General features: G+C 45.0%; 1 protein-coding gene across 9 annotated transcripts in view; it reads right to left on the reverse strand.

Annotated features, from left to right (window-relative positions):
• Nucleotides 1-21630, reverse strand: part of CEP170B (centrosomal protein 170B) — a 57806-nt gene extending 36176 nt beyond the window's left edge. For all 9 annotated transcript variants that reach the window (XM_071557396.1, XM_071557395.1, XM_071557394.1 and 6 more), the window contains exons 1-6: nt 21552-21630; nt 20208-20343; nt 8290-8379; nt 5152-5232; nt 2634-2690; nt 1254-1392 (exon numbers count right to left, since the gene is read on the reverse strand). In XM_071557396.1, coding sequence (XP_071413497.1) covers nt 1254-1392; nt 2634-2690; nt 5152-5232; nt 8290-8379; nt 20208-20312 — 472 coding nt within the window. In that variant the 5' untranslated portion in view covers nt 20313-20343; nt 21552-21630. The remainder of the gene's footprint in view (nt 1-1253; nt 1393-2633; nt 2691-5151; nt 5233-8289; nt 8380-20207; nt 20344-21551) is intronic.
• Nucleotides 21631-24351: the final 2721 nt, after the last annotated feature.

The raw sequence follows: 24351 nt of genomic DNA on the forward strand, positions 1-24351 counted from the left end.
CACAGAGAAAGCAACACAAAGAAAGGTTTTCTGGTGTAAAAAATGGGACTTGGGCACATGGTTGGATGTGCATGTGCTTCCACCCACAGCTGGAGGCAACAAGGAGACCAGGGAGAAACATTACGCTGCTTTAGTACACTATGTCCGCTTAGAGAGATTTTCATAAAGACAATACATGAGAGATTAAGGACAACCAACTCACTCCAATTAGTTATCACAAAGTCTTAGTGGATTTATCCGAAGCTGCACACTTTTCTAGAAAGCTGCTGTATCTATTTCTAGATAACCTCACTCAGGATGCTCACCTCACTCTTGTACTTGCCATCTTCTTCCATCCATTCACCTCCCCGATTCCTCCTCCAACAGAAGTCTCTCTGCTAACCCTAAAGCTTTCCAATTGCTCTGCCATCCTGGAGCCACAAGAACATCACTGGCAGTCATCTGTCACCAGTATACTTTAAAACCATATTTGTTCCTCCCATGCATCAGCAAGCTCTAGAAGGCCACCAACTGAGACCTGAGCAGAATTGGCGAGAGACCCATCAGGGCAGCAAACACAGAGGACGCAGGATGTTGGGTGACATGGGTGAGACAACACTGCTGGGGTGGTCTTGGTACACCATGACAGGGAACAGGGAGGAAGTAAGTTTGACAAAGGGTCTTTAAAGGAAGGCAGCAGTTGGTAATGAAATGGAGAACAGAAGGGATTTCTCAAATGGAAAAGGTTTGCAGCTGGGGAAGAGCGAACCTGAAGCCAACATTTCTCAGTTTGGCAGGCGGTTTCAATCCCACATACTGGCACATTAGGAAATACAGCCATTTGAGACCCTACAGGGCTTTTTGAAAGAAATGGCTTGTTGCTTCTTTGCCTGCCTGCCTGCCAGCATCACACCATAGCAGCCATACATTTTCTGCTCTGAGTCACTGTCTCTGTTCATACATCAGTTCACTATTAGGAAATTAAAAATAGACCAGACATGTGCCAGAGAACTTACCAAACCTGCTCAGCCCACAGGTTTTCCAGAACACACGCAGTGACAAGGCATGTATGAGCCATCACACCACCTGATTTTTTTTGAAGGCTGAAACTCCAAAAACCGAGAGTCTGGAACACCCAAGGGGTTTAGAAAGATGACCCTTCTAGAACGGCTCTCAGATGCTACCCATAACCCTATTGTCAGAATCATGACCCAGCGCAGGGCTCAAGCTGCACTTTGTTCAGAATCTTGATTAACTGGTTCATGAGCAGGTACCTGTAATTGCTTTCCTCTCTCCCTTCTCCAGTTTTGCTTGTGGGGACTCAGTGTAGACACCGTGCTCCATGGGCTGCTCCGCCCTCTTCATCGCTGTGCCTTTGTAATTCATCTGGAGTTGGCTGGTGTACTTCTCATGCTGCAGAGACACAAGCAACAGTGAGCCCCTCTTCCCCACCAAGAGATCACTCACAGGCACATGGTACATACTGCAGCTCTATCCTGCAACAAAAAGCATTCCTGTGTAGAAGCTACAGAACAGCAGAAATACCCCATTTGGAAGCCATAAAATTCTAGTCCACGGGAAGGTCACTGTAACTTAGCTTTGCAAAACAACTAATTAGGAAATCCTTTAAAGAACAAACTGAGAAGAATCAGAACCCAGGCCAATTTCCATTCAGGATTCAAATCCTGAAATCCCCTTTGTTATTACAGGAACACTATCACTTACTTCAGGGCATTCATCTGCATTATCTCAGTTTCTCAGCAAAGGCAACTGGAATCTGTTTTCATTATTTTTGTCCAAACCCTTTCTCCAGCTAGGAAAGTGATTCTGCCTTAAAACAGGTTTCATATTAACACAGTAAATGAGCTATTTAGGAGTCAGTTTATTACAAATAAATTAATAAAAGGGTGTACCCATCCAGATTACCCCTGAGTAAGTTCAATGAATCATTTGCCCAGTTCTAGCTGTTACATTTCCGATCCTCTCCAAGTCCTAAACATGGAACCAGGGCTAAGAAGACAGACAAGAGCTGATGCATGGCACTGATATCGCAGTCCCACAGCTGAATGTGACAGCTTTCTTGCCTAGAGGGGGTTACTTTTCTGACTTAAGTATGAGGATGCTTGAATATTTCTTATTCACTACTGAACTGTGTTTAAAAAACACCTCACTCCAAAGAGGACTGACTGCTGAATAAGTAAAAATTGAGAGCTTGAAGGCAAAAATGAGATGATACATATGAATAAATTAAGCAAACTTTAGCCTGATGGAGGAAGTGTGATGAGCTGGCTGAAGTCACCATGCTCAGAAAAAGACATCTGTGCTGCACTTTTGGGAGGGAATAAGTTCTGCTGTGCTTCACCCACAAGCTCATGTGCTGACTGTTCCTTAATATGTTACAGCTTCAAGAAATCTTTTATTTTGTTGGCACTCATGATACACGTTAGCACAGGATAAGAGAGACCAGAGCTGAGATAACTGAGAAAAGTATCTTTCCTCATAGGAGGGTTTTATTAAGTCCCAATCCAAGGAGAGTCTCCCACTATGGAACATTTCACCGCCATCAAGAGAACTTTAATATTTCGCTCTGTTTTATCATCACTAGAGTACTTAAAACATTTTTCTAAAAAAATGCACCTGCACCCAGCCATTACCTTTAATGCTTCTTCTGGGACTTTGTGTTGAATTTGTTCCAGGACGTACATGTTCGGATGTACAGAACTTAAGGAAACAACAAGGGAATTGGACGGACAGAGAAATTTAGCATTTAGTCACAGAGAGAACACAGGACCATAAAACCAGAGAATCTTAAAATACACAGGGTACTAAAAATTGCCTGCACTGCATCCCACCAAGGTCTTTATTGTGTATGGTTTGCAAGAGAGTGTACAATCGCATTTCCTGGCCAGACCCATGCCAGCCAAGGGGCAGCAGACAAGGGGAGCTGAGCAGGAGACGCCTGGGTGAGGGCTAGCAAGTCTGTCAGGACCCAGGGGAGCAACCAGAACCCCAGCTCAACTCACACCCTGCTCCTCTCCACCTGGTTGGCAGCTTCAGGCAGACCACTCTCTCCTCACAGTATCCTGGCCAAGATGGGCCAATCTCATACACTCTGGATAAGGGAGCAGTAGAGTTCGGCTCCCTGCCTGGATGCCTGGGACTACAGTGCTCTCTTGCCCTGATGAGGCCTTTCAGCCACTGCAATTTCCTAGATGAAAAAGTAAATCAGGTCATGGGCTGCTGTGACCTCTTAGGAAGGGAGGCATTCACATGGCTGAGCCCAGGCAATAATCCTCAGCAACACTGTATTAGGCAAGAAAAAAAAAAAAGAAAAGCAAGCATCTGGAATGTCATCATGAACAACCCAATCAGCACAGCAGAAATCAAAGAAGAGAAAAAGGAAAGATGGAAAATGTTAGACTAAAAATAAACCGAGTGATACTGACCTAGCAGGGAAACTCTACAGAGCCTGTAAGTGAAACTGTAAATGGAAAAGAGAAATGCTCCCATGCAACAGAACACAGCAACACAGCTGACTCTGAGACCTCGGGAGGTGCTGCCACCCACACTGAGCTGCCTGCAGTGTGCACAGGAAGCACTGCTAAAGACAGTGGCACCAAAGCAGCTAAGGAGAGGAAAACACTGTAACTGCCATAGCAACTACAATGGAGTAAAAGATGACTAAAATCTACATTCTTTAGAGTTTTCCTGTTGAAGGCAATAAATTCTACAATTCATAAGTGCAATCACTCATTTTACATGAATATCCATGTAAGGGCTGCAGGATTAAACACTTTCAACTCAGCTGCTCAGAATTGCTTTCTATAAAAAGTTTAAACCTGTACTGCAGCCATTAAAACCCACCCACACTACAGGCACTGGCTTATGCCTTCCCAGGACTAGAGTTCACAGCATCTTCAATGAGTTTCCCCATATACAGAAAGACCAGAAGATACATGACCTGCTACACAAAAAGAGTATCTGTAAAGTCAATAAAAGCTACAACTGAGGTTGCTTATAAACTGTAACAGGCTTCAGTGAGGCTCAGCCTCTCCTCGCTGCTTCAGCTCTCTGGGCTTCAGCAAAGCTCAGAGTATTTCAAGGGCTACAGCATGGCCAAGCACAACTGATTATCATGGGGTCGGCAAAAGGCAGAAGAATGTGGCCTTGGGGTCAAGGATGCACAAGAGTCTTCCAGCCAAACATTTCCCACCAACAAATGGTGTACTAGCACTTAGTCTCTGCCTCTATTCTCAGAAACGTCTGGACTGTTTTAACTGACATTTCCCCAGCAAAGAAAAAAGAAACCTGGAGAAGACACTTGCTACTTCTAAATTCAGCTTGAGTGGGCAAATTTTGGCAGATAGAAGCAACTAAAAAAAGTGAAAAACGTATCAGATTCCATGAAAAGGCAGCAGTAGGAGCCTCTGATTATCACTGTTGCTCTGCAGGCTAAGAAAGGCAATCCAACATCTATGCTTATAGCCAGTCAAACAGTCACATCAGGATAGGTGTTTTAGCAGACAACAGCAGGATTTGTGGCTCTGTAAACAAAGCACTAACTGCAGCTGAGCTTCCCTCGATAGAGGTGAAACTTGCTATTGCTAAAGAGAGATTTACTCTTGCATTTTGTGGCAGAAGCAATTTGCACGGGCAAACTTTAATCAATAGAGTCAAGGGTCTGACCACAAGCCCCACAGCTAAATGTTTAAGGCTGAAGGCCTGAAAATTGTCTGAAAGCAAGCATCTGTATGAAATGACTAATAAATCCACACAAGTTGGATGAAAAATAAAAAAGGAGGAATATGTTAGTTCATATAAAAAACATATAAACCATGTTTCCTTCCTGGCTGGTACCAGCTACAGTTGTCATGCAAATAAAAATCAAAAAATGCAACCTTCCTTAGAAGGAGACTGAAGAGGCACCTCCACAGTCACTACTGCCAGTGCAGAGCCTGATTCAAAGTCCCATGAAGGCAGCAGGCACCACAAATCTGCTCAGAATCAGGTTCATGGTGGAGAAACACAAGCTTATATCCATCCAAAGGCTCTAGGAGACAAAACAAAACATCCTTCCTTTGTAGTCAGGATTAGTCCTGGTAACTCCTCTCACAGCAAACAGCACAAAACCCCAAAGACCTGAGTCCCACTCCCTCTTTGAATGGGAAGGATATCATAGCCGAAGCGAATGACATCATTCAGTTTCAGGGTGATGTACTTCTGGTCAGGAATCCTCACATCGTTGACGAACGTCTGCAGGAAAGAAGCATAGAACAGGTTTTGACTGAGGGTATCAAGGTGATGGATCTCAGAGGGATGGGGCTCCTGGAGGGCACCCATGCCCACCTCCCAGTGATACTGCATATTCCAGGTGTACTAGCACAAAGCCAGCCAGGTGAGGAGCCAAGTTCCCTGGAAAAAACACCAGCAAGTAGCTCCCATGGGCAAGCCAGAGCACCCCAATTACGTTTCAAAGCAAGGTGCTGTGAAGGGACCTCTAGGGAGATTTACCTTTCCACCAACTGCAAATGCAGTTTTAGTCCCCGACCTGAACACATAAATGAGTTGCCTGAAGTTACGAACTTCAAATGCTCTCAGCTCTCCTACACCCTTCACAACCAGCAAGAGCAAACAGTGCAACTCATACTCTTAATTACTAAGATGGGAATCGGCTTTCCACTGGATGTCAAACAAGACTGGTGTCAGCCCCAAGGTCTGATAATTTAACAAGCACAATCTATCACAGAAGGGGAAAAAGAAATTGCACAAGAGAACAGGGAAAAAAACTTGCAGCACCATCACTATGTCAGCTAATGTCACACTGTCCAAGACACCAGACCCTCATGCTAAAAATTCACATACTCATTTTTCCCATGCTTCAGGCAGTAAATTGAGGCCTAAAGAAACTAACAGCCTTATAAAGGTGCAAGAAATGTACTTCACAGTTGTGAACAAACATGTTTGATGTCTCTGCTTTCTGAGGGGACCCACTATGAAGCAATTCTCACAGAACAACAGAGGATCAAATTAAGCACACAGGGATATTTCACAAATAAACCCATATACTTTCGTAATAACCTGGGCCAAATAAAAGTAAGAAAGAAACTCAGCTAAAGAGGCTCCAAGGTGCTGATGGGGGTCAGCTGGATCCAGGGCAGTCACAGACAGCAGGAGTTACCCAACTTGGCAAGGTGGGATTCACCCAGCCACTCAGACCAAGAACTACTGCTGGATCTTTGTACCCTCAGTACTAGTGCAGCTACAGTCTAGGGCATCAAAATTATGCTAGAAAATTAATTTACATCCTTTCATCACTGAGGCACAATCTGTCTTCTCCCCTGGTCCTTCTGCCTTCTCCCCTCAGCCAAGCAAAACATGCATGATCAGACCTAGTATTAACCAGAGAGGAAAAATAAATGCTTGAGCAGGAAACTAGAACCTCAGCAGACAACAGCCCCCAGCTTCCTGGCAATTTACAGAAGAGCTGGGAAACAGGCCTGTAACTTCAGAATAAAAACACTGAAGCTAGTTAAAAAGCACAGAATTCTAACTTGCATGCAAGTTTTTTGTATTTAAAAACACGCAACAGTCACATCTGGAACAGGAAAAATTATTTGCTGAATTTTCTGCCGAACAAAAGTCTGCAAGAAAACCTATTTTGATAGTTACCTCTTTGCCCATATCACTTCAGGTAAAATAACCCAAGGAAAAGTGCTTATTGCAGACAGAAATGCTACCTTCAAAAACAAAAAGCTCTGAATAGAGAATGAAGAATCACCTCAACATTATAACAAAAACAATACAAAACATTTTGACAATTAATATGAACCTGATTATCCAGCAAAGCCATATAATGCATAGTGGATAATTCAAAATTAAATACAAAATACAGGAAAATTCTGAAAATGGATTTAAAATCAAGGACCTCGAGAGTGGTTTCTTTAGTTTCAGGGGGAAAACAAGTTTTTATGACAATTTTCAAATAAGGACAATATGTTTCTTTCATGCAAAACAAATCTGGTTTGGCCACAACAGTCTTTTTCAAAACAGAAATGTGTTTGATCAGCTGCAAAAGACAGACACTGCTGTAACTCGTTTTACTTCACTCCTCCTCCAGGCACAAGTCCACTATTAAAATGTTGTAAATTCATATGCTTTAGCATATGAAGATAGAAGAGAATTAGTGGTAGAAATCTTCCCGCACTTGCAAGAAGAATTTTTATCTGCTATTTTTCCAGCATGAGTTAAATGCCACAGGTTTTGAACTAGGGACCCAGCTAGAGCCCAGAGCAGTTACTGGAAATATTCCCACTTCAGCAGGGCTCTATGCCTTCAGCTATTAGGCTGAGAAGGATTAACACTCATTCGAGCTGTGTTCAGATGCCAGAAGAGGCAGAACAGTTGAGGGCTGCTTTTGCCACTGTTTTTGTACAAGTTTCTGGGCTCCTCTTGTGGTTTTGTGGGTGTGATGGCGGAGGGCTTCTGTTTCTTAGTCCAAAACAATGACAGCAGTAAAACCCCTACTGGGAAGACAATTATGTGAATCAAGCTTAGACCTGCTCCAGCAGAGGAATAGCTCCAGCAGGGGAGTAGTATGAAGAAACTGCCAAAACAGAGGCATGCTATGACATTAGGGCAGTTTAAACTACAATGGTGTATTTAAGCTTCACAGAATTCAGGTGGGCAGACAATGCCATCACTGAGATGACCAACACCACTGCATGAATCAGGACCAGAGCAAGAGTTAAGACTGAGGCCAGCTCAGTTCCCTCCTTTGGGCTCACATTATCCCTTCGTCTTCACCCAAACCTGGCACAAGGCAGCAAAAGAGTAATTTTTTATTATTATTTTTTTTAAAAAAAAGGCAATTTTAAGTAGTTTCTCCCAAAAGAAATTAAATGTCTCATCATCCCATAAATCACTCCATGCACTGACAGCAGAACAGCAAGGTCACCCTGCTCATAATGAACAGCTGCTCCTGAATCTTCACCAATTTAAAGTTAACATCCCCAACATGAAACTGAATTTATTTCCTCCTCTTTTGCACGAGGCTTTATGATTTTGTAAGCCCTGAAGCATTCTGCAAGGACACCCAAAGCAAGGGAAAAGACATACAATATTCACCAAGATGAGATGCTACATGACCTCCATCTCAGGCCTTGCAAATAATTATGTATGTTTACCTTAACTCGTGCCAGCAGCTGCAGTGACCCAAAAGGGCCTAACAGCAGAATTCAGTGAGTGCACAAGCACTTGCAGACTCAGCACACCCTGAGTTTGCCTCTGCCAGGCAGGAGGTTTGATACTTACGCCATTTAAGCTCCCGAGATCCTTCACCCAGTGCTCATCCTTCTCCTTGTCATAGTTGATCACAGCGTGCTGCTTATCGACACTGCGGGACTGGCAATGGAAGCACAGTGAGCGTGAGACTGGTCAGGCATAAGAGACACTATTAATCAAAGCAACATTTAGACATTAAACTAACTCGATACAGGGTTGGGGGAGAGCAGGGGAAAAGCAGGAAGGATTAAATATTATTTATTACTATAAATAATTGAAGGATAAGCAGTAAATGCTTCCATGGTTGTTTAAACACTTCACTGAAAACAATACACTATTTGAATAGAGAGAGTGAAAAAATAGTAATAAAAAAAAATCGCTGAAGGCTTTCAAGACTATGCCATAATTTCAATACATTATATCAATACACACTGTACAAAATCAGTCAAACTGAAAGCCTGGGGGGCAGGATCTCAGCCAGTGCAAACTAGAAGAGCTTCATTTTTCAACTGATGAAGCCAGCGGCCTCGTCACTAGGGATGTTCATATTTAGGATAATTTCTTCCTATTTTTCAAAGAGAAAAAAATAATTTTCTTAAGTTAGAAGAAAACTTATTCCCAACAATGTATACTGTTCCCAGGATTATGTCCTGGAGTTGATTTAAATTCTAGGATGTGTTCCAAGTTGGAGAGGTTAGTAAACCTGAAATGAGAAAGAAAGCAATGCCAGGAAAATTCAAATTTTAAACTAGGTTTGAGAACACTGAACTTGACAGTGATCTGGTGCCACTGGCTTTGCCACGATGCACTAGTACCAAATGCACCTTATCTTCACAACAGAGTATGACACTTCAGCAAGAATCGTGTCAGACTTCTGAGGAAGAAGTCTTAGGAGAAAATCTATGAATAATTTTGAAATATGGTGTGTTACAACAGCTATAAAGACACCAGACTGTCTGTATTTAGACCTACTGCCTTTTGTAACTTGAATTCTTGCAGTTGACCTCAGCCCAACACTGGAACCAGTCACTCCACCAGCACACACAGGCAGTATGGAGACCTCCCTGGCATCCCAGACCAGGGGGTGGGAGGACATGCAACCAGAGCAGGGAAGCGAGCCAGGTCCCAAGTCAGCTCATCCTCATCTTCCTGGGCATCAACCAACAAGTTCTTGGCGAAAAGTTCTTCCATTTTCCCAAGTATAAACATGCTGGTTTGCACAGCACCACTCTCAGCAGGCCATTATCTGCTTCCTTACAAGCATGCAGAGGCAAAGATTGTTTCAGAGAATTCCTCAGTGAAAACACCGAGGCTTTTTTCACACAAAGTGCTGCTATTTGCAGGCCCTGCCAATGCCAAGCACGTTGGTAATATCGCAACCACTGACAAATGGCACCTCCTTCCCCTGCAGAGCACACATCTTCCCAGGAGACATAACTTGCAGGATAACCCTGCTGTACCAAAATGAAGCAAGCACACACCTGGCTGGAAGATTGCCCTTCCACCTTGCAATGTCCCTCACACCATTCATGACATGCCACTCCAAGCAGAGGCAGTGAGGAGAGGGGCAGGTTAACTCCATGCCTCCAGCTCCCTTACTAACACAGTTATCCATAGACTGCTGAATTTACAACACAGCACTTCATGCTTTGCTGTCCAGCTGGTGCTGCTCAGACATCAATCACCCCACAAAGACACCAACAAGAACTGGTGGGACAGGGAGAGACAATGGGGCTGGGCACATCCCACCTACGTCTTCTGCCTTGCTGAGCACTAGATGTGGTAATCAACACACAGCAACATCTTCCCAAGAGGGACACACACAAATCCCTCACCCCCATATCATCCCCACACTTGGTGTCTGACCCCTGACCTCAAAGCCTTAAGCATTTGCGGTGTGAAGCTGCTGTTTCTCTGTTACAACTCACACGGGATGAAGCCCCTTGGCTCATTTTGCAATCACCTGAGTGGCTATGGCAGGGTGTGCAATGTAAGGCAAGGATGGTCCAGGTAAGGATAGCTGAGGGATGCTGCCCAGGCCTGCACCTCAGCATGAGGACAGGGATGTCTCCAGTCACAGTCTCAGGTATCACAGCAGCTAATGCTACACTGTTGGGCTGGGATTGTTCCTGACCTGCCACGTGGTTCCTCCCACCCTCTGGGGGGATGTGAGCCCAGGGTCTGTCCCCACAACAATCTGGCACTGCATCTGGGCTGGAGCTCCTACAGAGCTCACCATACCTTACCTACAAAAACCCCATCCCCTCTGCCCATCCATGGGCATTTCAGTACTGTGCTTCATCCTGCTGGACACAAAGACAGCTGTGCACAGGGGACTGTGCCTGTACAGCACAGAGGCAAAGTGTTCCCTGATCTCTCTGCTACCCAGAATTCTGGACATCACCATTCCCAACAAGATGTGAGGCAACATTGAGTAACTGGTGCAGCAATGTTTGCTTTAGCTTTTTACAGCATGTCATAGAGACTCATTTAAAGATTAACAGACATTAAAGGCAGAACAAACCCTCTAGACTCTTTCCAAGAGCAGAAAGGCTTCCACCCCAAAAAGTTAACCCAGACAAAAAAAAAAGGGTGGATTTCATTTGGTATCTGATTTTAAAAGAATCACAGGTCATTTTAAAAAGAGTTTATTTCTGGGAACCAGCTGTCTCCCCAAAATTCAGTTTGCCCTGCGCCTGACCCTGATGTAGGTCAGCACAGCCTTTGGTCTGCTGTGTTTTACAGCAGCTGACTACAGTCACTCAGAGGTCCCAAATCAGACAAGGGTCATCTCGGGGGAGCAGAGATGTATTCCGGCAACATGATATTCCTCTACATAAATGCAGAAGGAGGTCATCAAAGGAACCGATTTATGCCTAAACTTCCTATTTTCCAAGCAAGTTTCAGCTGTGTTCAAGAAAGCCCATAGCAAAAGGAGTCAAAACAATATGCAAAATCTGACCCACAGTTTTCATACACCCTCTCAGCATCTCTTTAAAGAGTACATCAGGAACGCAACAAACTGTTACTCGGATTGCACTTCTGTGAAATTTCATGCTTTTGTGGAGAAGAGAAAAATTTTCTTAGTTTTGTTTATGCTAAACCAGCAAACATCACAGGAACTGGCAGCAGGAGTTCCTAGGGGCCTGTCTCCAAGGAAACAACTTAAAATAACTCAATTCACACCTTATTTATTTTGATGCAGACTTGCCAAAGGTCACTCTTACTTGAGAACTGAGGTGTGGTTTATTTCAACATCAGTCACATTTAACATAAACTGCTCTTGTGTGCAGTGACGGCAGCACCCCGATGGTTGATGGTGCTTTTGTTCTCAGAGAGGAGCAGGCTGCCTCAGTCTCACTTCCCAAGAAGAGACCAACCAGTTTCCAGACTGGTAATAGCAGAGAGCACAAAAACAGTCCTGCAGAAGTCACTTCAGCCCAATAGTTTCTAATGAGTGACCCACTGAAACACAGAAAGTGATTTAAGAGGCCTGAGTCAACACGTTACAGAGCAGCACATGGGTGCAGAGCTCCCAACCCTCTGCAACTCCACGGGAAAGATTTTTAGGCATCTCTAAGTTGAAAAAGTGCAATTAAGGTGACCAAATCACAAATATAAGAGGACTCCCTAGCCTAAAAGCACACTTGCATCAAATACTGAGCCTTGCCTAATGATCGACTGTGACTTCCACAACAAAATGAAAGGCTGATCCATCTAGGAGGACAGGACACAAAAGTCGAAGAAAAAGAACCCAACAGAATTTCCAACAAAGTGTTAAAAAACGCTGAATTGCCTATATCCAGATATCAAAAGCAGCAAATAGCCAGTACACCCTTGCAGTTAGTCTGGTTCACCAGAAAAACACTTGTGATGAGGTCAGAAGCACTCCTGAACTATGGGCAAGGATCATTGAGACTGCAAAACCAGAGTGGGGGCACCTCAGATGAGATTGAGAAGGGGAAAAGAAGACAAGGAAGGGAGTTGTTCTCCCAAACACCAGTGATCTGTAGACAAGAAACAAGGCTATATTCCAAGACTGGGAATGAAGGAAGAACACAGCATTCTCACCAGATCCTAACACTGGACATGTTATCAAATGAAAACAACTCTCAGGAAAACACGTGTGCTTTTCTGATTAAGAACATTTACACTTCTCTGAAGGGAAAACATGAACCCTGATTAGTTGCTACATTAAGCTCATCCAGGGCTGGCATTTCCAGACATTCAAATAACTTGCTAATATACTGTTGTGCCGCTTCTCTGTCATACCATCTACAATGTATCATGTTTTAAATACCTAGTAGACAAAATGCACACACAGCACACACTGAGGACAGAGCTCTTCTTTCTTTCAAGATCGTATTAAGCAGATAAACCAAAACATAGACAGGAATGGCACTTGTGGGTCTGCCAATCCCATAGCGGTACCAACAACTCGGATCACCAGTCTCCAGTCAGTCATGTAACCAGCAGTTGCTTCAGACTCTCAAAACTGGAGGCATCAAATCAACAAAAGCCCCTGCTTGGCATGGGAGCAGCAAAAGAGGCTTCACAAACGCGCAGGAGTCTCCATGGAGGCACAAATCATGCTGGTTACATGTGCTGCAGATACCCCAATGTTTGGTGAAGGGTCTGATATACAGAATAGGGCATTTGGGATGAAAGCATGAGCTGCAGAGATGCCAAGCAAAACCCACAAGGAAACAAGACCTGCTTAGGAAGGCAGGAGGAGAAATATAGCCAGACAGCCTGTGTTTCCCCACAGGGCCAGGGAGCAGACGCAGCTCAGCTGTCTACGTAGATACAGATGCTACGTTTTTCTCAGGAGAATTACCATGGGCGAAAACCTCCTGTTCAGGGTTGAGATTTGGACCTCAGCCCTGCCAGTGCCGTGAGGCATTTTGGTATTGGAAATAAAATAAACAAACGAGAGCAGTTTCCCTATTCCTCACTGCAGTCTGTGGTGCACGTCTGGCACAAAATCGCTGCAGCATTCTGGTGGCAGCATGCAATAAACAGTTGCTCAAATACTTTCCATAGTGAACAGGTTAGATTTCTGCCAGTACTGCAAGAGTGTCCCAGTAAGGAAATACAAACCTCTGTTGGTGTCCCACTTTAGAACAGAGATAAGACAAAATCAAATTAAAAAAAAATTAAAAAAAATCCCTTGCATTCTGACTCGAGATGTGAATTTTGTTCCTCTAAAATAAGAAGCTGGATAACATTTAATGACAGCGTGAACACTGGGTTTCCCTCTTCCACTTCGATGTATTTCACAGCGTTGTGTGTATTAGCTGCTTCAGTACTTTTCCAGAATATCACTGAATGCTGTGTCCTGCCCCAGGCTGGTTGCAAATGTGCCACCCCCACGAGAAGCAGCTTGATCGCTCCCAGGGGCAGGAGCTGCCAGCTTCTAATGACTCTGCCTAAGCAGACAAATGCCTCTTCAGCAAGTGTAGCCACCTCATCCTGGGGGTGGACTTGCTTTATAGCTCCCAAGCTGCAGAGGCTCCTGCCTTCAGCTTTACTGCAGCCAAGATCATGGGCTTTGAGAATCTGTGGCAGGACCAGGGCCTAAGTATTCATGCAAAAAATAAGGCACTGAACAAAAGAGAGAAATCCCTCAGGAAAATGAAACCGTAATCCCCACAGCTTGGCAAGGGGATTTGGAGGCTGGCAAGGTTCCCATAAAAACTTAACCCATTATTTTGGGGTAAAATGGGTTTTGCTTGCTGGTTCCCCATTCCCAAAGTGAAGCCCTGGTTCACGTGACCCAGGGTCAGATCCTGACCACAGGCAGGGAACATGCTGCCCACAGACACACTGGCTGTCCCTTTGTTTTACATGGCCACCCAGGAGGCAAGGAAAAGCATTGTTTTAGTTGAGGCAGAAGCCTGAACTTCTATAGTGCAGCCAAGCTGAGTGCTAGTGCCTGGATCAGGAGCTCATACAAGGAATGGGTTCCCTTTTCCTCTGCTCGGTCCACAGAGGGACATGCCCTCCCTACACAAGCCAGGCTTCCAGGACCTTGCCAGCCCCATGGAGCCCTGTCAACCCTAATAGTCACCTGCCTCCAGTGCCACCATCGCCTCTCTCCTTACCCTGCCCCCACCAATGAACTCCCCTCCCAGGTTTGCCCATCCTGCCATGCCTCCAGCTTCTTACACCCACACTTCATCAGACATTCTAATCCTCTGTCAACTGCACATTAACAGAACACAATGGGAGAAGGAAGAGCCAAAAACACAACTCTAGGCCTGGAAATACAGGATGTGCATCCTTCCTCCCACAACTGGTGCCCCAGCACCTGGAAACACTATCTGTCAAAAAGAAGCACTTTCCCAAGGCTAGATCCATTCTCTTCTGCCTGTAAAACATCTACTTCATTTGTAACACCTAACAAATTACTCTCAGCAATTCCCAACAAACAGGGACTAACTCAGGTTCTTGTTTCCACCCTCTGGATAAATGCAGAAGAGCACAAGTGGGGCATCTCCCTGTCCCAACTACAGCTTCCCATTTCAACTCTGCACTTCCATGGGGAAAGAGGTCTGGACACAAAAACCAGCAGAGATTCCCCATGGCTTCTTCTGGGAGCTCCCAATGTAGGAAACCAATAGCAATGGAGGGATACAACTTCTGCACTGTGGTGAACTCACCTAAGAAGTACCAGGAAAAAGATAATCTAGCAAATTCACACCATCTACTTCTTCCCAGCATAATGCTGTAGACAAAGTGCACCACACCTACTTGCACTTGTTTATGTATGCACTTACTAAACTACACAGGAGAGACATCGTATTATCAAGTACGGACAAGGGAAGGCAGGATACATCAGGTCATCAAAACCTTAATTTGACCAGATGTCACACAGGCGCAGAGTTCATCTTCACACCATGTTATTTGTGGAGCGTGCCATGCACCCTGCACACCAAACACAGAACAGATCCTGAGGGAAAAAATGCCCAGTAACAACACAATAACAGATTGCATCTTCATGCCTATGCACACAGGAGCAGAAGCAAGATTACATAGGCAGCCGTCACAGCAGTAATGTAACTGCTCTGCAGTTATAAGCACTTGACTTAGCAGCCATAGGAATATTCCTCTGGTGCCTAGAACGCTTGTAATTCCCCAGATTTTTAACAAGGGAAGCTCAAAAGAGAAAAATGCAGGATTGTTACCTTTTATCTGACTCACCAGAAGAACAAACTTGTATGTTCAGCTCACAAGCCCCTACCACTTGAACTAATTGATATCATATGCAGTATGCAATGCTCCATCTGGACCAGTGACAGATGCTGGGCTAGTGCCTTTCACAGCTATCTGCTGACACCAGAATAATACAAAGTCTTGACCCATCTCAGGCCTAAGGGCATAATGCTACTCAGCAGTCACATCCTGTAATGCTTGCTTTGCCCACACTGAACAGCTTCTGCCCTATGTGCACCACCCTCCACTGTTCCAGGTCCTGCTGTTCCTCCTCTGACTCTGCACAAACAACAGAATCCTTGTTGTACTTCCTCACTCGGCCAAGTCTTAATCGCTTGGTGAAGTTTTATAGAAATCCAACCACTAGATGCAAAGACCTGGCCTCTGGCTTCCTCAAACACAGGTCAAGAGGTTGAACAAGCACTTTGGAAGTATCATCACACTTTTGGCTTGTCCTTATACTTTCCTCGACAGCTGCTTTGACCACTGTCTGAGTCAGGATATTGGGCTAGATGCACCTTGATCTAATCTAGTGCAGTTGCTCTTACATCCACACTCCAGCCTTGTGAATCGCTGCACCCAGTTCCACTGTGCCCAACTTGCAACAGTTCTACACTCCACTCCCGTGCCAACCTCACTCCAAGATTAAATTACTAAAGACAATAGTATCAAACAAGTCCCTGCTGACCACATGCAAACTATAGCTTTTCTCCAAAGGTTTGGAACTTGGTCAAATACATTTAGATTATTGATTGGGGGTGGGGGGGAAGAAACCAAACCCCAAACCAACAAGCTCCAACCTAAACATTCAGTCTTGAAAAGCTTCACTGCCTCAGCTCTACGATGACAGAACTTCAAAGAACAGGTTAAATATACTTTTAAACAACTGACATGAAGAAAACAGCATTTTTCTCAGAGCTGCTCACAGCAAAGACCAGAGATGATCACATCCAGAGCAAACTGTCTGAAACAGACACGTGGAAAATAACCTCTCATCCCAAACAGTGACAAAGTTTAGCAGAGTTAGAAACAACTGCAAACAGTGTCTCCTGATAGGAAACGTCAAGCTGTCTCAAAAGGCACACAGGACAAAGGCATAAAACAGAAAGCATCATGCTGTCTGCACCTACTCCTGCTGTAACTCACACTCATGTACAAACTCACCTGGTGCAGGACAATTGCATGCCCAGACCATCACTCTAAAGGGAGGGAAATGCTCAAGGGAGTATTGGTTAAACACTTTTCTTTCACAATTTTTCCAGTAAACACCACTTTCAAATGAAAACAGGAAAATCATGACCCTGCTTTCCATTCTGTTAAATATTTACATTTAACAAAAGAAAAAAGGAAAAAAAAAAAGTTATGTTTAGGAGCAGAGGGGAATGTTTCAATGGTTAAGAGAAAATTTTGAGTTTGCAGAATGTGTATCCCCATCACATTAAGCAAGTCATCAAAGCTGATAAAAATGGCAACTACATTTCCCAAGAAGGATGTCAAGGGGAGGGGAGAATTACTTTTTCCAAGATGGTCCAAAACCTTTTTTATTTTTGATTAAAAAAAGAGCAAACCTTTTCAGAGCATTATTTCCTACCACCATGAAGCTTCACATTAAAAAACCACACTAGTGCAAATTGAAGGTCCAGATTTCCACACTCCTGCAGTTTGTTGACTATCATCTGAAGGATCCAGTGAGACTGCTGAAACCAAGCACTGTTTTTCAGACAAAGGGCAGACTTGAGCACTTGGCTCTGGCAAAAACACTGCATGCCAAGCTACAGCTATGCTACATAGTATTTTCACCTATGTATTAACATTCAAACCTAATGTAAATCTCGCATTTACTTGTACAAGAAGCTTTACAGTGATGAAAAAAAACATTTAAAAATATTTCTAATCCTCTTAGTAGGTTCAGAAGATATCAAGGTAGATTATGTGTCCCTGCTATCAGACCTGCTTAATTTTAAGCTTAAAAACTCTGGGTTTTTTCACCTCTTTATAAATCAGAAAGCAAATCCAGCACCTGTATGAAATACGTAAACCAGGAAAAACTAAAGGTTGATTGTTTTGTGACAAAGCTCTCTAGGGATCCAATACCATTTTTGGCTCTCTAGGGATCCAATACCTTGAAACAACATGTTCCAAGAAAATATCAAAAGACAAGACACTCCTAAAACAGTAAAGTAAGAAAGGCAAGACTGTTGGTCTCTAGGACAAGGATTATCTTTATGTCGTATGTTTGCACACTGTGTTATACACATAGTCTGACCAGGAACCCACAAACCATATCATGATGAAATCACCAAGCAGTCACAGTCGTAGAGGTGAAAAACTACCAACCAAGTCAGTTGCTGCCAGTCTGTGCCCAGCTGTGCATTTTGAAGGATTAAATGCCAGTATCTTGAAATATATATGCAAAATAACTGTACAGTGAATATACCGTTTCGGGGTCAGTACCACAGAAATACTACAAGGTGCAAACAACTGTCACAGGAGCTCTGTCCATCTGCTCTGATAACTGCCCTGCTTCTTAAGCTTCCCCCAAGACAAATGATTGTGCCAGTCTGCACAACGATTTTGTGACATGGGCAGTCACAGTAGGGGAAAAGTCTATTTTTAGATCTCATCCTCCATCTGCTCACACACAATTCTGCTGGGATATCAAGTCTCTGTTCACAATCTCTCTTCTGCACTGAGTCTTACTACAATCATCTCATTTGGGGCCCCAGGTAACTCCGGAAAACATCTTTATAAGCAAATGACTAGTAAAATAATATGCTGTGCTGTTCAAAACAAGACCTTACATGTGATCCTAGAAAAAACTTCATTACTGGATATAGTAAACGAGGGTGTTTATAAAGAGTCACATGTAGCTCACCCTGTGAACACAAGCTGCTGGCTTTTATAGACAATCCAGAGCCTTCACTCTGGCGAAATAAAGGAAACCTCTTTTAATATGACCCACTACCACCTATGAGCCTCCAAATACAATCATTTCACAGATACTACTGGATCCTCCAGGGATCTCAATTCATCTACCTGGTAGAAAAGCACGTGGCAAATGTTGAGTGTCACAAGGTTGCCAGTCCACAAAGCAACACTGACAAGCCAGCTCAGACTTGCAAAGAAGCATGAGTTGGTATGGAGTGGCTCACAATCCACAACATCCACTTAACCCCATAAACAATCAGAGAAACAAGCAATGCATTTTAACCATAACTGATATTTGGGTACTTTCATTTTAGGGTGCACAGCTTGAGGCATGTGACTGTCAGTAAAAAAAAATCCACACTCAATACCCTTGCAGGATATTAAGATGGGCAGCCTAAAACTCAAGTGTGTTTCTGGAAACCAAGGCCACCATGTGTTGTCTCCCTTCAAGTCATGAGAGAACATCACAATCAGGTTTCTGAGCAGCCACATGCAGACTTACAGAAGACATTTCTAATGTCTCACCTTTACATGCCTCACCAGTCAGACATGTAGAAACATGAAATAAAAGACAATGTGATTCATGGGAGAACCCAAAAGATCTGCTGTGGCACAGGAGCTTCAGACTCCACCACTTCAGCACAGCCATGCCATGCACTACTAGCCAGCAGAGCAGTACAAACACTGCAAGCTCTCTTTTTGTGGACACTAATTTTGTTACAACTAGACAGCACCTTGCCTTTCAGGTACACGTTGGACAAAAACTTCTACCTCCCTAAACAGACCTCCTGCTAACGTATCACACAAAATCCCTGCAAAAACTACAAAGACAGCCTGCCCAGTAGATCATCAGCACAGCATTTAGGACATATCTGTGACCAGGTGAACAGTGGAAATAATGGGGGAGTGCCCCTTGTGCACGCAGCTTCCTAATGTTGCCACCAACAGACATGTGTGCCACCTTCATGAAAGGGCAAAAATCGGACAGGCTGGTGAAATCAAACATTTTTTGTGCATTTAAGTACTTGGGGCATGGGTCTAGCAGAAGCACTAATTTAATTCTGAGCTTTTACAAATTCCTGAGCTAAACTGCTCATGTCAAAAGCTCTTTGCAAGATTCCAGCTCCCTTTGTTTGGAGTGACATCCACTACATGATGCTGTCAAATATCAGACCACAGTCAACACTTCAGACAATGCTGGATTAGGTCCAGCAGAGGTGTATGCTGGTATGGAAAGCACTAATAGAAGCTTCAAGTTTGCCCAAGTAACACAATTACTTTGGGAAGAGACCACCATGCTACTCATCCCACCAAAACAGCAGGAGTTTCTCTGCTAAACATCAGTTTTCTATCATGATAAAACAGCTTAGTGAGAGATACAAGCACTAATAATTTAATAAAACTTAGTGGGAAAAACAGGTAAACAAAAAAGTGCCTGCATGAAAATCACATGTAAACAGCACAGTATTAAAGGCTAAAAAAACCAGCAGTATAATCACAGATCAGGACAGAATATATGTCTTTGTTTACTGCTTCTAGTAGCATCAAGACAGTTAATCTATTTGATTAATCTCCCACCACTACAGATCCCATCCATTTGATGACATGGCAATTTGAAAGAAACCTCACTTGCACTGTCACAAACACATGAAGTCTTCATGGGAAACACAGACTCAGGGTAAAAAAAGGAAGTTCCTTCTAAAAGATGCCACTTGAAGAAAGCATGAAACATCTCTACACATCTCCAGCATAACATTCATATCTACTGCATCTTCAGGAGAAATAAAAAAAAAAAGTCATGTTACCTGGAGCATCAGTTCACAGTCATCTCTGCCAACAAATATCATCTCCCGAGGGAGCCGATGGCGAATGCCAGTGCTGCTCACCAAGAACCATGAAGTCACGCTCATTTTGGTGCTTGGCACTTAACCTATATACATCCTAACAAAAAACAAAATACACAGTGAGCTATTAATCAAGTGTGAAAGCACACCAGTACACACAGTTCCCACGTTTCCCTCTGCCATGGGACCCAGTGCTACCTCTTGCACTTTGTGTACATGTCTTAAGATTTCTGGTGGCAACAAACAGTTGGGAAGTGTGTGCCAGGACCTGCTGCCCATGTGCCATATACAGGAGCTCTACAGCCCTGCAAGGATTCCCACAGCACAGTAAGACAAAGGGTCTGAAGAAAGGACTGTTTAAAAAAATTAAGCATCCAGTTGAAACCAATCAATGACATGATGAAATATGGTGGGGAAAAAAAAAAAAAAGAAAAAACAAAGCTCTCTCTTCCAGAACATTTCCTTATCGCTACCACTGTGCACAGATCACAGTCTGAGCTTCCACAATCATGAATGATCTGGACCGGCACATCAGTGAGGTGACATAACCTGGCTCCTCTAACCTGTCACAGCGCACTCCCAGGAGTGGTTACACCAGCGCTGGAAGGGAGGAGACCTGTCTCCCTATTGCTCATCCCACTTCCACACTGATGCAAGTTGGGAGCCCACAAATCCTTCCTTCCTTCCTCCCCCGCTGCATGAGCCGGTCCAAACACCAAGCCGCTGTGCTGCCCCAGAACCGGGAGCACAGGCTGCGATTCCCACCGGGCGCAGGAGCCGCAGCCGCGACCTGCGAGCGGCGCTGGCCGGGACTGTCCGGCCACACCTGTTTGTTGTCGCTGCCACAGCCCGGCTGTGGGCAGCCTGTTCCTGCGGCCTCTCCCACCACATCCCATTCTCCTCTCCCGGGCTGAAAGGGGGAAGATTCAGCAGCACACGACAGGCTCTCGCCTTCCCCTCACCCACCTCCCGGGATCCCAGTTGCATTCCTAAGCGCACCGGGGAAAGGAGATCTCCATTTTCCCCGGGCTGCGCGGCGCTCCGGGCCCCGCCACCGCCTCCCCGCCGCAGGCAGCGCAGGTGGGGATAGATGAGCGACCTCCCCGAGGGGCCGGAGGGGACGCGGACACCCCGCACACCCCGCACTCCCTCTGCCGTGCCGGCAGCCGGCGCCCGTGTCGCGACACGCGAGCGGCCCCGACACACCGCGGCCCCCAACAAAGCACCCGAGGAGGAGAATGGGGAGCCGCCGGCCGAGCCCCTTTGTGTGCTGGCAGCGGCTCCGCAGCCCCCCGCCCGTCCTACCTGCTGCGGCCCCGCCAGCGCCTGTGCCTGCCCCGCGGGCCGCTCCCGGGCCCGCCCCGCTCCGCCCCCGCGCCGCAGGTTCCCGACGTCAGGAGGCGGCCCCAGCCCGGCCCGGCCCGGCCCGCCGGTGCCCTCGGGCTTCCTGGGCCGTGTGTCGGCAGGGCAGTGACACAGAACCGTGGGATGGAAGGCACTTTGAAGATCATCTAGTTCCAGCCCGCCGCCGTGGGCAGGGATGCCGCTAGACCAGGTTGCTCAAAGCACCATCCAGCCTGGCCTTTAACGCCTCCAGGGATGGGGCATCCATGGCCTCTCTGGGCAGCCTGTGCCACTGCCGTGCCCTGGTTCAGCCTTCCTCGTTTAAGGATCTCAGAGGGGCTCAGCGAATGCCAGCAGAGCCTCCGACACTCCTCTGACTGGCATGCAGATGTCCCTCACTTGGGAGGGCCCAACATGAAAGCCTGAGGCCATGGGACTGGAGATGCTGCCTCTCCCAGCCTGCCCCAATGGCAGCCTCTTCTCCCCCCCAAGTGAGCCCCAACACAGCCTCTTTTCCCACCCAAGTGAGCTCCAACACAGTCTCTTCTCCCACCCAAGTTCCGACACAGCTTCTTCTCCCACCCGAGTGAGCCTCAACACAGCCTGTTCTCCCACCCAAGTCCCAACAGAGAATCTTCTCCCACCCAAGAGAGCCTCAGCACGTCTCTCTTACCCTCCTCCAGGCTTCAGGTAGCAGGTTGGCATCCATCTCCACGTACACTCCTCATGTCCTCTTGCAGGGCAGTAGCTAAATGCAACTGGCAGGACAGAGTTAACCTTGAGCATCAGACCATGGAATAAAAACCTAAAATGGGTGCTGGGAAAGGACATGCCATTTTATGCATTCTTTTCAGTTGTAGGTAACTAGAAAATTCCAAAGAGCAGTAAGTGCAGGGAGCAATGTCTATTTTTTTTCCCATTTTGGGGAACATTGAGTATTATGGCAATGGATCTGACTATTTGCTGACACAAAAACTTTTTCAAGAGAGCCCCAGATCCTGCAGATGTCAGTGGAGCTGCAAGCAGGAGCAGCTCTGCACTGGCTCAGTGGCTCCAGTTGACAGAGGCTGCTGAGAAAAGACTTCAGTAAGACATCAAGTTCATAGTGATGATTCCCCAGTTTCATATGCCAGTTGGAAAGGCAGCTTTGCATTTGTACACTGTGCATTTGGGTCTGAGTATCCTTTCTCAGTCACCTGCAAGAACTTGTTTTGGCTTCTTCAGTGGTGTCCTTTAGAATTTTGGCTTGGGATGTAATCTTAATAAACTCTGATGGCACAGAAACCACAGGTCCAGCACACCACTTGCTGGGGACAGTCCTGCAGTCGCATCACTCTGTGCACTTACTCCTGCTTTATACCTTTGCTGCAAGGCTGAGGAGCCAGGGAGGGCAAAACAAGACTCAGCAGGACTGTGAGGAGGGAAGGCAAACAGCATTTCTTCCTTTCCCTTCTCTTTCTGAAGAGAAGTAGGACTTTGTAATTGTTTTATTAATAGTATTATTGCCTTCTTTAATCAACATTTGACTTCTTCCTTGGCAAATACTTCCTGCCCCGAGGTGATTTCAAGGTATGATTATCTTCAAAGTCTTTGAAGCTGGCTGAGGCTGCAGCATCTGTATTTTATTGAAGTGCTCTAGGTCTCTCCTTGAAGTGGAGCACCACACCCTTACAGCATGCCATGTCCCTCAGACACCAGGCAGGGGGTTGGAGTGAGCAGCTGCCGCTTCCAGGGCGCTTTGAAGGTTTTTGCATTGAAGTAATAGAAACCCTTTATAAATAAAAATGGGCTTCCACCATGTTTGTCACCTAATCCTGTCATTGAGTGATGTTTTATTACTGATTTAACTGACCTATAGCTTAAGATTTTATAAATATTATTTACTTCTTTTCAAACTACGCTGTGTACTAAAGAAATGAACCAATTTCTTCTCTATGAACAAATCTGTAGAGCATCTCTATACTGCTATAAGGAAGCAGGATAATTTACTTCTTTATACAAGCCTGCCATCTAGGCAAATCTTTGTTATAAGTTGCTATAAAAGGGTTAGTGTTTGCTTTAGTCTCTCTTTTAGCCCAGTGTTACCATTCATTTATCCATGTGTATTTATCTGAGCAGTCAGTCAGTACTTCAGCATTTATAGGGAAGAAAAGTAGTCCCTATTCCTACCACATGTCTTCTGACCTGATTGGAGAGGCATTTTAGGCCAATAACCTGGGCCTGGCTGAATGCTGCATTACAGCTTCTTTATTTTACTCCAGTGATATAAAAGGAATAAAAAAAATAATAAGTGGAGTCCTTCCTTCTTCTCTCCCCTCACCCTTCCAAAAAGAGTATGTGGGCACCAGGGGCTGCAGCACGTCCTGGTGCTACACTATCATCATTAAATCCTAGACAGAGCATGTGTCCATGGGGAAGATAAGCTGTTGCACTGCTGTACTTTGAGTCTTATCTTTTTTTCCTATAGGGACTAAAGTAAACAATTTTCGGCGGAGAGAAAGGACTTCACCAACAAGCTTATGAAGTTTATAGTGAAGACATTTTATTACACAAAGCACACAGTTTATGTAGGGTTAGGACTACAGCTTATTGGCTAAAAGAGTTACACACCACCACGCCAGATACTTCAATTGGTTAAAGCCTATCTCTCACAAGTCCCATGTTTATATTATTTCATTCTGGCTGTTTTCGTGTACCTGCAGAGTCCTGTGAATTCCTACTATGTGAATTCTTGGGGAGTAGCCTCCTCCCTATCAGCCAG

Source organism: Pithys albifrons, chromosome 6, assembly GCF_047495875.1.
Source record: "Pithys albifrons albifrons isolate INPA30051 chromosome 6, PitAlb_v1, whole genome shotgun sequence".
Taxonomy (NCBI): domain Eukaryota; kingdom Metazoa; phylum Chordata; class Aves; order Passeriformes; family Thamnophilidae; genus Pithys; species Pithys albifrons.